The sequence below is a fragment of the Homalodisca vitripennis genome, chromosome 1 (assembly GCF_021130785.1).
Source record: "Homalodisca vitripennis isolate AUS2020 chromosome 1, UT_GWSS_2.1, whole genome shotgun sequence".
Classification (NCBI taxonomy): Eukaryota; Metazoa; Arthropoda; class Insecta; order Hemiptera; family Cicadellidae; genus Homalodisca; species Homalodisca vitripennis.
In genome coordinates this window covers 123938935-123956301 of record NC_060207.1, presented here as the reverse complement: position 1 = coordinate 123956301, position 17367 = coordinate 123938935, and the positions used below count along the sequence as shown (strand labels likewise).

Here is a 17367-nt window from a genome sequence, read left to right as displayed (position 1 = left end):
ACGATACCGGCCATCATCCCGTTAGGTAGAGGTTTATCTTCTTCGATCACAATTAAAGGTTATGATTCCTCCAGATTAAATTGGCCCCTGTCGTATGTATCGGCTGTAGACAACGTAGAGAAAGCGGGGCTGTTCAGATCAGCGTCATTGTTCTTGCTCGTTGTGCAGCTTCTAGGCTGCGGTGCCTTTCACCTGTGGAAGTGTAACACTTTGGATGTCCAGAGGCTACTTGATGTAGTTTGTACACGTGAATAGTATTGAATTATCTTATAACAATGATAAGATAATTTATATAACAATGTATAAAGCTGAGGGTTATTCTTTTCGACAAACAGATTCCCGTCAACATGAAACTTCATTTTTGTATTGGTGAAAGTTGCGTGTCATTGATGATTTCTTGTTGACTGTTTTCGTATAATTTGTTATTTAATATCCTCGGATTTATTCTTCAGTAATGGCCCGATAAGGATTGCAGATCCATACAAATTAACACGGCTGGCGGCTGGACGTCCCAACCCCACTACCTGCTGCTCTGAATCAAGAACTAAGAGCATGTTGTAATAAATCTGGGTTTTACTTGTTAATGTAATAAAATAATTTTATAAATATGTTATGTGTACAAAAAAATATAGAAAATGATTCTAGAAAACATTGAAAAACTCTCCATCACTTTAACCTGCAGAACATGAATTAGCTCTTGGTGCTTGACAAAAACGTTATACTTTCGATTATATGGCAAACAAATAATTTGATTCAGCGATTATGTACTACTTAGACACAAGAAAATGCAGGTATAGGCTGTCAGGGCTCACGGTGTCACCCATGTTTGTTATTTAGACATTCACGGCCATAAACACAGATAATTCATTGTTCACAAACTCCTAGAGTATAAAAATACAGAATGAAATACAGGTGTAGAATCTTGGGATGTGCGGTATCCCTAACGTTTAGCTTCGTTTTATTAAATTTGAGTAGTATTGCACAATTGTATGGGAGACATCAACCACCAAATTAATGTATAAAGTTCATCGCCGACCTTCTTTGGATTTCTTCAGACGAACATAAACCGGATTTCAGGAGTCAAGTCTGAGACAGCGTCTGATACCAGACGCCACAATAAAAGGAAGATGAACTGGAGGCACACCCACATTTAAGTACAAAGTAGGTCAATAACTTAGGTATTAATTGTAATTTTATTTTTTTAACTGTGTGGTTTGGATATCACTGATTCAGTAAATAGTTCAAATATTGGTAAACGTTCACCGTCCACGACTCTTGAACCCTCTACCCTGTCTGTTGACTCACGTTGAACGTAAACTTGAACGTAAACTATTTACCCTGTAGAATCATGGGTGTAAATTGACACAACGAGGGAGACATACTCGTATGACCATCAACGACTCATGAACCCTCTACCATCTTTGTTGACTCACATTGAATGTAAACTATTTACCCTGTAGAATCATGGGTGTAAATTGACGCAACGGGGCAGACATACTCGTATGACCATCAACGACTCTTGAACCCTCTACCATCTCTGTTGACTCACGTTGAACGTAAACTATTTACCCTGTAGAATCATGGGTGTAAATTGACGCAACGGGGCAGACATACTCGTATGACCATCAACGAATCATGAACCCTCTACCATATCTGTAGACTCACGATGAACGTTGTTGGGTGACTCACGTTGACCATCAACGTCATGAACCCTCTACCATATCTGTAGACTCACGTTGAACGTAAACTATTTACCCTGTGTAAATTGAAGCAACGGGGCAGACATACTCGTATGACCATCAACGACTCATGAACCCTCTACCATATCTGTAGACTCACGATGAACGTAAACTATTTACCCTGTAGAATCATGGGTGTAAATTGACACAACGGGGCAGACATACTCGTATGACCATCAACGACTCATGAACCCTCTACCATATCTGTTGACTCACGTTGAACGTAAACTATTTACCCTGTAGAATCATGGGTGTAAATTGAAGCAACGGGGCAGGCATACTCGTATGACCATCAACGACTCATGAACCCTCTACCATATCTGTAGACTCACGATGAACGTAAACTATTTACCCTGTAGAATCATGGGTGTAAATTGACACAACGGGGCAGACATACTCGTATGACCATCAACGACTCATGAACCCTCTACCATATCTGTTGACTCACGTGAACGTAAACTATTTACCCTGTAGAATCGTGGGTGTAAATTGAAGCAACGGAGCAGACATACTCGTATGACCATCAACGAATCTTGAACTCACCATTCTCTGGCTGCAAAATCTATCTCTATCTATCTCAGTGCATCATACTCTATATTGAACTATCTAAATGTATGAAGTATACGAGTATCAGATACTCATTTTAAAAGTGGCACTTAGTGAAGAAAACGCTCAGACCATTTCTTAACATATACTGTATACCTCACTAATCACTCCATATTGAAGATTATCCAAATGTTTTTATTAAGATAATCCTGTTATTAACAGCATATTATGAACATACTCAGATAACGTCTCAACATCAGGTACGTAATTTACGAGACACTCCGTATTGAAGCTTATCACAATGTATTTTATAAGAAAGTCCTGTTATGTCTGCACATTGAAAACATACTCAGACCACCTCTTTACATCAAGTACGTAATTTACGAGACACTCCATATTGAAGCTTATCACAATGTATTTTGTAAGGAAGTCCTGTAATGTCAGCACATTGAAAACATACTCAGACCACCGCTTTACATCAGGTACGTAATTTACGAGACATTCCGTATTGAAGCTTATCGAAATGTATTTAACATACGTGTATCAGATCATCGTATTAAGAATGAAATATTGCTAAAAAAAGTTAAGGGAATTATATCAGATAGATGTTGAATCTTACATTAGTCACATTATTTTGTTTATTTATAAGTATAACAGCCAATGGGTTAATAATATCTCTATTCTCTCAGCCAAATGAAACAATCTAAGACAACAATACCAATTAATTGTAGGGTGTGTTGGTCAAGTTAATGAAAAGGCAAGTCTCTTAGTAAACCCAGTCACTCGAGATAATTCTCAGAGAACTAAAACTACGTTAGATGTCTCTAAGGTAACTTAACATTGTTTAACTCGACTCTTAGCCCACTCACTCTTCCAGTCTTCTAGCTAATATGAAAATTCCAAAATAGAAAACTTTATTAGTGATCATAGGCCTCTACCCCTCACCCATATTTCATGTTAAAATGTTCTCTTAGCCTTCTGGTACGTATTACTTCCAACACAACAGCAACTATTCTGTATTTTTAGTCGACTGTAGAATTTGACATCATTACAGAATATTACAACTGCTTGGAAAAATACAAGTTGACATTTTTGAAATACTTAATTTGCTGTGGATGTGGTGAAGCTAATGTAATGTATAGCGTGGTTGGACTGTACGCTTCCTTATTGCGAAACGAGATGCTAGAGATTGCGGTTGCCGGGTTGCTGGTTGCACCCATCATCCCATTTGCGGCCGAGCTCCTGAAGTCCAAAAATTGTTGTTTTCAGCATAGTTTTACACCAAATGAGGAAGTAGAATGTCAAGAGGGCCTACTAGCTTTATAAAACATTTCAAACGTTTCAACATCTGTTTTGATATTCTGAATTCTTTACTTTCACACGCATCAGAGACAATGAATGAACTAGCCTGTTCCTTAGCTAGAAATGTTATAGAATCGATTTCAATTGAATTCCGTTCTAAATCTAACTTCATCAAATTATAAAGGCAATTTCCACAGGTGGTGAGATAAGACTGCTTAATAGAAATGATGAGCGAGTTTCCCTACTGGACTGTCACTTTCTACCGCAACCGGAGATGATAACCCCGGGCCTTCATATTGTTGTACGCGTGATAGCCTCCAGCAGATGAGCTGAGGACTGTCTGGCTGCGGCCCTGGGCTGTACCTGCGTCGGAACTATTAGATCCCCCATTCGTCCATCAGGATGGCCAGGGAATTTTATGCTCGCGTTGTACATGACGAGAGGAAATTGTAATTAAACAAAATACATTGTAAAAGATAATTTGGTCAAATAATTTCGAATGTATCGGTGATAATACCACCACGATGATGGTTGCCTCGATATTCCTAAGGCCCGGCTCAGCCCAGTCTCTGAGGATCCGTGCAGGCACGCGGGCCACGACTGCTCGGCGCCGCTGCATTATCTTCGGTCAATATTTGTACTCTGGTCAGCTAACTCGTCCCTCCCCAGCTCGCTAACTATGGAGTATTCAGCCTCCGCAACGCCTCCTGATTGTTTGCTTCGCTCACTCGCCTGCTCGTCACCGGATGTTTGATTAAGGACACTTCTGCGTCATAGGACTTGGGGGATTTGTGTAAACCAAACAAAAAAATCATCGTATTATTGACTAAGACTAAATAAAAACTTAATTAGATTTTAAGTTTTGTATTTTAACAGATACATTTATATCCACATAGCCCTTTCTTACCCTTAAGAAATTTACAAAATATTTATATTCAAAAATTGGCTCGTTTAAACTTTGCTTTGATAACCCATCGAGGGTAGAAAAACATTTTCTTTGGGTTATCCGGAGATTGGGAAGGGGTGTTTTGGGATTAAAATTTCCCTTATACAGTAAGCTATATATTTACAAGTTTTTATAGCTCAATATAAGGTTGAGAACTCATTTCTGAGTTCGACTATAACGATACATTTCACCGGAATCGTGTCTCTATACGTCAAATACACAACATGTAACTAAAGATGACGCAAAATGATCTAGGGAAGGTTTGATAAATCTTCAATGCTCTATGAACATTTCCTGAAATAAAAATGGCAAACACCGATTTTATACTTTATTATTTATTTCAAAGAAAAATTCTATAATATTTGATTAAAAATGCATATATACCATTCTATATTAGTTGAAATCTTTTTTTCTTTTATGAATATTGTCTGTTTAGAAGAGTTTGCTGTTTTGAATTTGAAACAAACATAACAGAACGTTTCCTTAAAACATGCTCACCTTCATGTGACAACTCGTAGATTCCATAATGAATGACTCTATAATGTCAGTCTCAACGTTTATAAATACCTCTCTCTATTGCAGTTCTCAATAATGAAAGTGTGCCACCGACAGCAACACTCAAGAGTCAGGAACCCAAGTTCAACCGCTGACCAACAGGTTGCGCCACTTGCCCGGGGCTCCAATTAACATTAACACATGAAACAATATGTTAAGCGTAGATAATCCTGCTTATAATACATCGAGGGCGGTATAAAATGTGTTGCGAGCGTGAGAGGAACTGTTCGTGTTCTGTTATCTAAACTAGATTTGTTGGCTGGTAAACACGCCAAACGCCAAATTAATAAGAGTGCCGCTCGGGGCGACTGTTGAGGTTATGTTATGTAACTCCAAGTGCTGCTGTGCACCGCCGCTGTTCTCACGAAGCTAGTGTGCTGGCTCACGTGCACGCCTTGTATTTCATAGGCTACTTCGTGGGAACCCTAATTAATGCTGATTGTGAACAACAACTTAGTTATATCGATTTGTGAACCTGTTTCACGACTTCTGTCTTTTCTACCAGCCATAAAAAACTAACTTAACCTAAAAAAGCTCTCCGCAATATTTTGACAACACAAGCAAAGTGATATAAAAGTAGGTCATGTTTCAAACTTAGAAACGTGAAAGTGAAAGGGCTGATATTGATGTAAACTATACCAATATTGTAAAGTTGGTATAGTAGCAAGTAAGAGATAACCTACATCCCGAGCAACGTGGTAGGAATTTTGCCAATACTCACTACTATTGTTTACAACTTGAATAAATCTCACACGGATTTTACGCAGTTCTATCCCCCTACTAGACCTCAAGCTATGGTGGCAACTTAACCTGATACAGTATTACAATTGTAGGCATCACCCACCTGAGCACTGCGAATCTACATAGCCCGTTGGAAAGACTTCTAAGAGAGGGAAAACAATAAAAGAGGAGAATTATTTAGTTAAATCAGTCTGGATAATCTTTTCCCAGTAATAAGTAACGCATGCTATTATTATTTACATAGATAGTACATACAGTTATTGTTAATTTAAAGATTTCTTCAAATTGATTGAATTGTGTTTATGGAGAAAAACATAAGTTTAAAACTGTTTGGAAACGCGACAACAGGCCTGTTGTAGAAGAAAGCAACCTAGTTAAACATGTTTAATGTTATCAGTCACTTTATATAATTTCTGTTCTCAGGGAAGGAAAGCGTCAGTGAAAGGTCGAGTTACGAGTAAATAATTAAAACGGTTGGAAGTCACGGCTACGGTTCACGACGGAGAGAGAGCGGGACCAGAGTGTCAAAATGTGCCGTGGAAAAGGAATCACGAAACTGTCATGTTGATGGATATGAAATGGAGAAAATAAGCTTAGAATGAACATGCAACACTAATTCATGTTCAAATATAAGGGACAGATCCACAAACTGGCACTTGAAATTTGACACTGAATAATCTTGAATCTTGTACATCAACTTTAGACTAACTATGATCCGACTGCATACATTTCGTCTGTTGATAATAACGCAAACGCTTCCAGTCAAACGCACCTGTAGGAGAACTGTAACTCTTGTTTCATCTTACTGTACGGTTGGTAGCAGTGATAACTGAACAGTGCTAAACACTACGCATGCGCAGAGCAGTACTAGCTAGCTGCCCCGGTACTACAGCGGCGGCGCGGTATCCTACCACCAGCTTTGCTGAGTCACAGACCAGTTCTTCTTCTTCCTTCTTTGTTCCTGGCTTCCTCTCTCTCCGACAACTAGGCCGTTGACTCGAGTTTCCGATCTACCTGCCGCTGCTGCTATCACCTCCGTACACACATGGTACGTTACCTAGATGGAGCAGTCAATTGAGAGCTTCGATCCTGGAATCTATAATTATACATTTTTAACTCCTATTTAACAGTAATTTTAAATATAACGGACGAATACATATTAAATATTTTAATGAAATCATATTGCACTAAGTTTGAAAATGAAGCACGTATTTTATCATCAAAACGTCTGGCGAAATTGGACTTTACACAGAATTTTAAAAGAGGGATATTCTGACCTTAATGCCCAAACTTCAGAGAATTTTGAAAGCAATACCAAGCTCGATACTTAGTTCGTATAGTAGACAATGACACAAACGTGTGAACGAAGCGCCTCGCCATGTGTTGGGTCCCGGAATCACTGCTGCACTACTAACACGTGTTTCCTCTACTTTTTGTTTACTCTCCCAGGCCGCCCCATTCATGTCTCCCTTCAATACGGCAGGCAGCCATTTATTCCTTCGTGCCGTGAATGAAGCATTGAACAATGCCAATAATTATTGTACAAATGAGTAAATTATTAAAATGTGCCATATAAGTAGATTCAATTGTGTCCAACGTAATAAGAAAAATAAATAATGTTACAATTGAAGGCTCAAATCAATGAATAAGATAATTGAATTTAAATCTTATGATACATTCGTTCAAAACTAGGACGTAGCGACGAGTCTTAATTTTATCATACATGGAACATCTGATCATAGCAAAAAGACAAAATGACTATGATCATCCATTTGACCCAGAATTCCAATTCAAAATATCGTTGATTGAATAGTTCAACATATTCGTCAAAAAGGTGGACTCATGATGTGTTGTTCCGATGGCTTTTAATGGACTCGTAGATCAAGAACATCCAGATCGGGAGCAAACTTGGATTTTTATTAACCTGAAATGTTGAATGTTAATACTGTAGTACGTAATGATTAGCTTCACTCTTACCTGAGGAAATGTTGGGCCAGAAGGGGTCATCCGTGTCGCTGGTATATCCAGCACTCTCGGACGGCATCTCAGGATCTTCTGTGACTACAGACACTGGCACTCGCGTTGCACGTTAGTCATCTTTAGTCACGCACTACTCCTTGTTACAACTAGATGTCTACATTATACACACCTACGTTGATAACATAGATTTAGTGAGGCTCATTTCGGTTTTTACTCATTATCTAATTCTACAGCACGTTGCACAAAATTATCACATCATCTCTTTAGTCGGGTTAGATTCGACATCTTTCGTAAGCCTGAACTTTACCTCTCAGTTTAACAGCCTATGAAGGCGTATAAGTAAATTTATCGTAGTATTAGTTAAAGAAATAACGTCCTTACGGCAAATTCCAAATGATATAATAAATGTATTTTTCAGTCTATAAGCGGACCTGACATTATAAAAGCACAATGCGGCCCCCAAGAATAGTCAAGTCACGATCGAGGCAAACTGACGAGTAACCAAAGAATTGAGAATAGCTTTGACATTTACAAAATTAAGACATCGCGGTTGAACGATGTTTATTGACCATTCAGTCCACAATAAGACTCTCAGGTGGTCCCGCCAATTTGTAATCATGACGGCACGGATCACCTGAAAGTCCCGACCGTGATGCGTTTTTAAACACCACATCGCCAGCTAATGTACATGTAGGCTATAATGCTGCATCATCCGTCTTCTTTAAACACCAGCAGAAACAAACTTTCCCCTTTCCTTGTCACTATACTCTGCCCCATGAACTAGTTTCGGCATTATACAACATCATTTGTTGTAAAATGTATCAGATGGCAAATGGTGAGAAGTTAGCCTATTAAAGTAGCCCACTCCCAGATTCTTCCGTTCTTATCGAAGGCGTATTTTTATAATATTACTATTACGCTATTATATTTCTCCTGTTGTAAGAATTCTAATGTTATGTTTTCCAATTGCAATTAAATGCGATGAAACTCTACAGCAAGTTAAAAACGTGCTTAAAAGAGTCTTTGAGATCGAAAAGAACTAGAATGTATTTTTCAACGAGTTCATTGAAATTGAAAAACAAACAAGATTAAATAAATATCAACTATTCTAACTAACAATGCAATCAAAGAAGAAGTAATTTTAAAACCCAAAATTGCTGCAACCTAGTACTTACTGCCTGGCCGTTTTCTGTAATGTTATAGTGTATGACAATCATGTTACATAATAGTTATGCGTTGTGCCAGCTTAGTCTATAAGGATGTGATTGATGATCTGAGTGAGCTGCTGCAAGTCTGAATGACAAAGGAAGGAACACCGAACAACTGAACAAGGAATAAACTAGAAGGTATAAGGTAGGCATATGAACTGTAATCGCATGCCTCAAAGACAAAAGAAGGAACGCCGAACATTGGAACAAAGAATAAACTGGCAAGTAGAAGATCGACATAGAAACTGTAATCACAACCCTCAATGACAAAATAAAGAATGCCGAACATCGAAGCAAGGAATAAACTGGCAAGTAGAAGAAGATCGGCATAGAAACTGTAACCACAGTACTCAATGATAAAATAAGGAACGCCGAACATCGGAGCAAGGAATAAACTGGCAAGTAGAATATCGGCATACACACTATAATCACAGCATTCAATTATAAAATAAGGAACACCGAACATCGGGGCAGGGAATAAACTGGCGAGTAGAAGATCGGCATAGAAACTGTAATCACAGCCCTCAATGGCAAAATAAAGAATGCCGAACATCGAAGCAAGGAATAAACTGGCAAGTAGAAGATCGGTATAGAAACTGTAACCACAGTACTCAATGATAAAATAAGGAACTCCGAACATCGGAGCAAGGAATAAACTGTAAAGTAGAAGATCGGCATTCACACTATAATCACAGCCTTCAATTATAAAATAAGGAACGCCGAACATCGGAGCAAGGAATAAACTGGCAAGTAGAAGATCGGCATAGGGACTGTAATCACGGTCCTCAATGATAAAATAAGGAACGCCGAACAACGGAACAAGGAATAAACTGGCAGGTAGAAGGGTGCAGCTGCAGCGGGACGAGGATTAGCTTCACAACGTTCCCGTGTTGACTCTCTGATAGGACGTTATCACGGCAAATAGTTCACACACCCGCCGTCCGATACTGAGAAGCGAGAGTTCGGTAGCTTCGCTTTACCGATGCTGGCTTCGGTAGATTATCTCAAACCGAATCAAATTATAGCTTGGGAGTGGCAGCAGGCCTCGAGCAGTCTGGAGGAGGTAGTTCCGGAAATGTCTCATCTTTTTACAAGATCACCTGGCCTGGTTCCTACAAAATTACATTCCAATTTAAAAAGGATGAATATTGTGTAAAATGCTTGAGAGTTTACCAACAATTATTCATTTTTCTTTATGGGCTCTGTTCGTGAGCCCTGGACGTTTATCGTCTCTTAGCCCTAAAAATACTTAAACAGCTAGATGCCATATCCTTTATTATATGTCCTGCCTGATGTAACTTACCATGTATGGAAATAATTTATGATATATGTTCTCTCTTATCATGAGTACTAAAAGTAAAAGTTTTTCTATTTAATATGCTTAATATATGGAAACTATATTCCATTTATATACAAATCTTTCATAACAGATTTTACGCATTCATTAAATCTTTCAGAGAATGAAAAGTTTGATCTACATTGGAACAATAATCACTGAAATTAATTGTGGTATTGATTTAGTTCGTTACTGTTGAGTCAGATGAGTTTATTCTTAGTATAAAAATTCCCGCAAATTTAACACATACATATTACGTGACGTATTAAATCGATAGGTATTGAATGGCGCCCCTTGTAAATCTGTATATATCTATTATTGTATACGTTAATATAAGATCAGCATACAAACATCTCGACAAGTTGAAATCGTGATTAAATCTCTAGTTAACCATGGTTCCATAATCAGTTTAGACATACAAAAATTACTATTTTGTACGTACACCTAGAATAGAATGAGATCTTATAGAATGTGTGAGAATTTCAAAATCAAATCTCAAGTTGTTCATGGTTTCCTAGTCAACTTGGCTGGATATGCGTTGTCAATCCGTAAAACCTCAAATATTGCATACTTTGACTGGGATTAGCACGCAAAACTAAAGACAATGGGGAAAATAGTAATCAAACGTCAATCTCACCACGATCCCCAAGTGAAACTGGAAATACACTTTAGAGATAGCAAAATTCATACAGATAATGCCAATACCAAATAAGCGATACATTTTGTGACAAACCTATTGTTTTATTTCGTAACCTTCGGTTGGAGTAGATCGTAGTCGCCAATCGTTTAACATGGATTCCTACAGTAATTAAATTTCCTTTCACAATTCTACGCAGTAGGAGACCACTTCAATATTCCATACGAAATCATCTACTATTTCCTCTTACATTGGACGTTTCTATTGACTCACAAATGAGTATTCTACCGAATAGTTCTTGTTGAGACTCTGGAGGTTCTTGTCTCGATCCTCTCAATAGATATCGACTTGTCCCTATACTTCGCCTTGTGGACTAGCAACGTTGACACTTCAATAGGACTCGTCTGACGATCCAAGCATCAACGCCCGTCATCGTGATAACTCTGTTCACTGATCTCTTCCTCACAAACCTGTTTAAAGTTGTAGTCCGAAGTAAGTATAGGGTAACATTTATGATCATGATTTCTCGTGAAGACGATATGTCGATCACCATTTTAACACCCGTTATCGTGATAGCTCAATCTAAGTATATAGATTAGCGTGTGTCACCACGATGTTTTGAGAAGGCAATATATTCTATGTTTTCAACACAGGCCATCTAGATAACTGTACAATGTGGCGAATTGATCTCTTCTCCAAAGACTTGTTTATATAATGAATTTATTCAAAAATGACATGCGTTTTTTTTAATTTAGTCTACTCAACAATTATAGAAATAAAGAGAAAAGACAGAACATAATATATAGAAGTAGGAAGTAAATATCTAGCTAAGGTGCTGTAGGCTATATATGGGTCCCACAGGAAACCTGTGATACGGACTGAAGATGTTAGTGAGGTAATGATTTAGAAGAAATAAAATTTGACTAACCAATCAACCGATTTTACTAAATATGATAACATTATTATTCAGGAATTTATTTATTTCTGTTGTCTGCAGTAGAAACTGTGGCATATCGATCTGTTCCAGGACTCTTCGGTGCTCCAGTAGAATTGCATATTCTCAAACGAAACAAGGGAAACGCCGTACAAACATTTATAACGGGATCGTAGCCTCAGGGAACGTTTTACGCGAGTGATCGGCACGGCTGGAGCAGTTCGAGAAAGGCACTGGTGCGGTATGTTTGGTAACAACACACCGGTCGTACCAGAAGTAACCGGGTCAATACCGTTCAGCGGCCACCACCACCACACCACAGTGCTGCCATGAGATGTCTAGTTCGACTGTAAACAGTGTTGTTGGTAGTGGCATTTGTGCAACACAGCGGTCATACCAGAAGCAACCGGATCAATGTCGTGTGATATCTGTGCAACACACCGGTTATATCAGAAGCAACCAGGCCAATAAAGTTGAGCGGCCACCATCACACCATGTCTTTTCAACTGTACTGGCATGCGACGTCTAGTTCAACTGTTAAAGAAGTGGTATTTGTGCAACACATGTAACAGTGTCAATATCGTGTGGTTCTGTGCAACATCCCGTTCGTATCGATCAGAAACAACGGTCAATACCGTTAAGCGGGTACCACTACAACACGTCGTTCAACACTGTACTGCTATGTGGCGTTACGTTCGACTGTAAACAGTAGTGGTATTTGTACAACACATGTAACCGTGTCAATATCGTGTGGCAACATCCCGTTCGTATCAGAAACAACCGGGTCAATATCGTTAAGCGGGTACCACTACAACACGTCGTTCAACACTGTACTGCTATGTGGCGTTACGTTCTACTGTAAACAGTAGTGGTATTTGTACAACACATGTAACCGTGTCAATATCGTGTGGTTCTGTGCAACATCCCGTTCGTATCAGAAACAACCGGGTCAATATCGTTAAGCGGGTACCACTACTACACGTCTGTTCAACACTGTACTGCTATGTGGCGTTACGTTCGACTGTAAACAGTAGTGGTATTTGTACAACACATGTAACCGTGTCAATATCGTGTGGTTCTGTGCAACATCCCGTTCGTATCAGAAACAACCGGGTCAATATCGTTAAGCGGGTACCACTACACGTCTGTTCAACACTGTACTGCTATGTGGCGTTACGTTCGACTGTAAACAGTAGTGGTATTTGTACAACACTAGTAACCGCGGAAGTTTTAGTTAGTATATCAACCAATGTGCCGAACAAACGCGCCTAATGAAACTGTTCTACGAGTATTAAAAGTCCATGATGACATATAGAAATGGTGAACAGGTCCAGTTTCTCATATTATTCTACATAAATAATTTATTTCATTATACCGGATCAATACAGTCTCACAGTATGTTCCATGTAAATGTTTTAAATTAATGACATATTTATTTTTATATGTTAAATCTGGTGAAATGTAAGTTAATCTGTATATTAGCCAACGCACAGACAAAATTATTTAAACAAACCGTTCGATTGAGAGTGTAAGATAACATACAGAAATGTGGGGAAGTGTACTAAAATGCATATTAATTTGTGGGTTTAAAATAATCAAAATCGGAACAAATAAGTAATTAGAACGGAAACCGTGGATTCAGCATTGTTAACTCGTAATTCTCCAAGTGGGCTGTCAATAATTCTCGCCAGATGTTTCTGGAGGCGCAATAGGCCATTGTTTCCAGATGACTGTGAGCCTACCGGAAATACCACGGCCTCGCAAATAGAGGCGACCGGAAACCCGGGCAGAGACCTGCCCTCGTGAGCGGCAAGGGTTAGCGACACGCGGCTGATTAAGTACAGGGAACTTACGACAGTACCTGCATTAAACAAATATGAGATAGTAATATACACATTGTTTTAAGTTTCTAAGACCATTCTATCAAGCGTACTGTCGGACGATTTCAATGAGTCTGGTATGTTCTTAATAATATATAAAATAAAAATGTCACGATGAAATTAAAAAATATCTGTGACCTCATACAATTTAGTTTGATTATTTTTCAGCAAGGAAAACTGTGGAGGCCTAATCAAGAAAGTAAAATAATATGGGTCCATGGAGCTAAATATAGTACATAATCACAAGTCGAATGGCATTGGTTGTGTGATGAAAGAACGAAAATTTAAAGAAATGTATGTTGAAAGTATGCACCTATTAAAAAAAAAACATTATTACTTTTAAATATTATTTCCTAGCAACAACTCAAATTAAAATACAAGATATTTTGGTTTAAAAATATATTCACATAGCCTTCATACACATTCAATTAAGGCGTATAAGGCGATAATATATATTATGCCGGGAACATTGTGATCGTGAGACCAATTATGATGAAAAATGTAAAATGGACAAAAAGAAACAATGCATATGTTCAGACTCAAGATTAAATTTATTTATATTCAATTATACTTATATTAATATTCAGGTTGGGAACATCTAAAAGAGATGACTGTAGATTCAAACAAGTTCAGAAAAAAGAGCAGGTTGGTAGAATGTGAGCCGTGTCTACTCTATATTCTGGAGACGTTTGACTAAAGAGTATACAGCAATTTTGGACTGCGCTACTGTAGGTAATATACATATACTTTGCTTGCATCATCACATCACGTCACTTATAGGTTGGGTCACGTTGCTAGAGCTACAAGAATACTTCGCCTACTCATGGCTCAGTAACTTTGGCATTAGTCCTCCTCCGTAGACTAATGGATATAGTCTCGGCTCTCTAACTGAGAGATCACGGGTTCAAATCCCGGGGAGGTCCAATCAGGCATAGACAGGATTAGTGTACTTTGCAAATAAATATCAGTGTAATAATAATAATAATAAAACCAGTGAACATCGAAGCCGGCATAGCGTAAAGCTGAGGCTTAAAAAAAAAAAAAATAAAAGAAAAAAATAAATAAATAAAACTTTGGCATTGTGAATTCTGCAGCAGGGGATTGGGAAGTGAAAGACAAGTTCAGAGCAAAGATAGAAAACAGGTTAGTAGAGGGAGAATGTGTGGCTGAGACGTGCGACTAAACAGATTACGGCAATAATCGGCTTGGCTACTGTGGGACATGCCGGCTTTATCACATCACTTGCTATAGGTTTTGGTCACCCTTCTGCCGCTAAAGTCAGACTTAGTCTTGGTACCATTCATCGTGGCATTTTCAACTTTGCAGTGAAAAATTTGTCAATTAAGGACAAGCGTGCAGGTTGGCAGAATGTTAACAAAACGTGCAACTAAAACGGATTGTGGCAATTATCAGCTGGCTACAGTAAGACATGCCGGCTTTATCACACCACATCACTTGCTATAAGTTTGGTTATTCTGCTATCGTCATAAGAACACTCTTGGTGTCATTCAGTTTGGCATCGTGAATTCTGCAGCAGGGGATTGGGAAGTGAAAGACAAGTTCAGAACAAAGACAGAGAGGAGGTTGGTGGAGGTAGAATGTGTGGCTGAGACGTGCGACTAAACAGATTATGGCAATAATCGGCTTGGCTACTGTGGGACATGCCGGCTTTATCACATCACTTGCTATATAGGCGGGGCCACCCTGCTGCCGCCAAAGTCACACTTACTTTGGTTTCATTCATGATGGTGGAGTAAACTGCTGGGGTTAATCATAGATGAGATATGGATTCACCAATCCAGATGTTACACCCTTTTTTATATGTAACGCAAAAATTATCACTATACAATACTAGGTATGTTCTGATAAAATCTGAGTAAGGAACCATCACTATACTACATATTCTATACTATAATCTGACATAAGAACTACCAATACATTATATATGTTCACATATCTTAATTTTTTCACTATTTCCCATTGGCTTCGATGAAATTGGTAAGTTAAAAATGCATTGACGTGGAGAAATTAACCCCACAGCATAGACAACTAATTGTCTTTTAATTTATGGAGTGTTGCTTAGAACTTTCTCATTGGGAAATACCATATTTTATGTCGTCTAGTTTAATAGGATGTGGTTGTAATCAGAATTAGCATATTTTAAACAATCCAAACTTCGCATTTTGAAACATATAATCGACAATACAGTTTAACACTAACAACTTTAAAGTGGTTTTCTAATAAAATATAGTTAATACATCTAGTTGGCATACCAAAGGCCGTATGTTATAAATTATAACAGAATATTGGCGTGATTCTGGTAGCAGAATTGGTAATAGATTATTCATATGCACAACGATTAGAATTTAACGTACCAGTAAAACCATATGAATATGATCACATTTAGAAATGATTATATTAGCCCATTAGGAGCTGCTTCTTATTGAATGAGCATGTTCCAAGAAAATTTACAACATGTACCAATCCATTCGTCCAGTCTTCCACAGCCAGTTTTATTGGAGATATTAAAAGTTAATGGATTCCGAGTTAGCGAAACGTTTTTATTAACCCGTTTATGTGTAGGCCTACATCATCACGACACCGAGGAGAGTTAACTGTTCATGGTAGAGAGGCCATTAACCCCCGGACATCAAGAGGTACCCAATCAAAATTTTACGGTCGATGCCGCTGCCGTAAATTACTAAGGAGGAGGCACTTTCTTACAATCTGCAGGGTTTGCAAAAACAGTGCAGACAAGAAAAACACTACGGTTAAATGAGGTTTCCAAAGAGGCAGAATAGAAAGTGCCTGAAGATGTTGGATGACGGGAATAAGACAAAGAGAATCCTTTTCGGACAAATTACAGTCTGCTGCTGCCGTACGTTTCGTGCACCAGAAACTGTATTCCGGAGAACCAAGCCCCAAGCACTCTCACACGCACATTCACAGTCCTAATAATCAGGATGCCCTGTCAATCATACACTTTTATCCTACACTCATTGATCAGTTTTATTAATCCCTATTAAATTTTGTTAAAATAATTTTGTTTTGTATTACATAATAGATCTTCATAACAAAATGAGTACGAATATAATATAACCCATGAAATAATATAAACTGAAATTAAATGTTTAGAGGTATATTAAAAAGTTATCATTCCACTACTCACGATTATCATTCCACTACTCACGAATGTCGTGTTATACTCACTTTCATTATTTTTTTCATGGAAGCAATACATTTTATATATTTTTTTTTCAAAACATCCAGAATAAAAAAACGTAGTTTCAGTACTACATGGTACAGAATGAGAACTCGGGATAAGCAAGCAGAATGGTTGGGGTGACCAGCTGTTTTAGCATGAGAGGGGTGTATCTTGTGAAGTGATAATCCTCCAGGGCCAACGGTTCTCCAGATCTAATATAAACAAAGAGTGAAAATAAAGGCAACCCACTTAACTTAAATTTATGGAAAGTTTGCTACACTAGACGAAGTTTGTTTACAAATAGTCTATGATATTGTCGCTGTTAACCACATCAAGAGAATAACCGGTTACATAGCTC

General features: G+C 38.2%; 1 protein-coding gene across 5 annotated transcripts in view; it reads right to left on the bottom strand.

The window, feature by feature from the left end:
* LOC124370786 (protein TANC2) overlaps positions 1–17367 on the bottom strand; it is a 243159-nt gene that overhangs the window by 110738 nt on the left and 115054 nt on the right. For 3 of the 5 annotated variants that reach the window (XM_046829087.1, XM_046829102.1, XM_046829108.1), the window contains exon 2: positions 7807–7978. The exons of the other annotated variants lie outside the window; for them this stretch is intronic. In XM_046829087.1, coding sequence (XP_046685043.1) covers positions 7807–7873 — 67 coding nt within the window. In that variant the 5' untranslated portion in view covers positions 7874–7978. The remainder of the gene's footprint in view (positions 1–7806; positions 7979–17367) is intronic. 5 annotated transcript variants of the gene reach the window in all.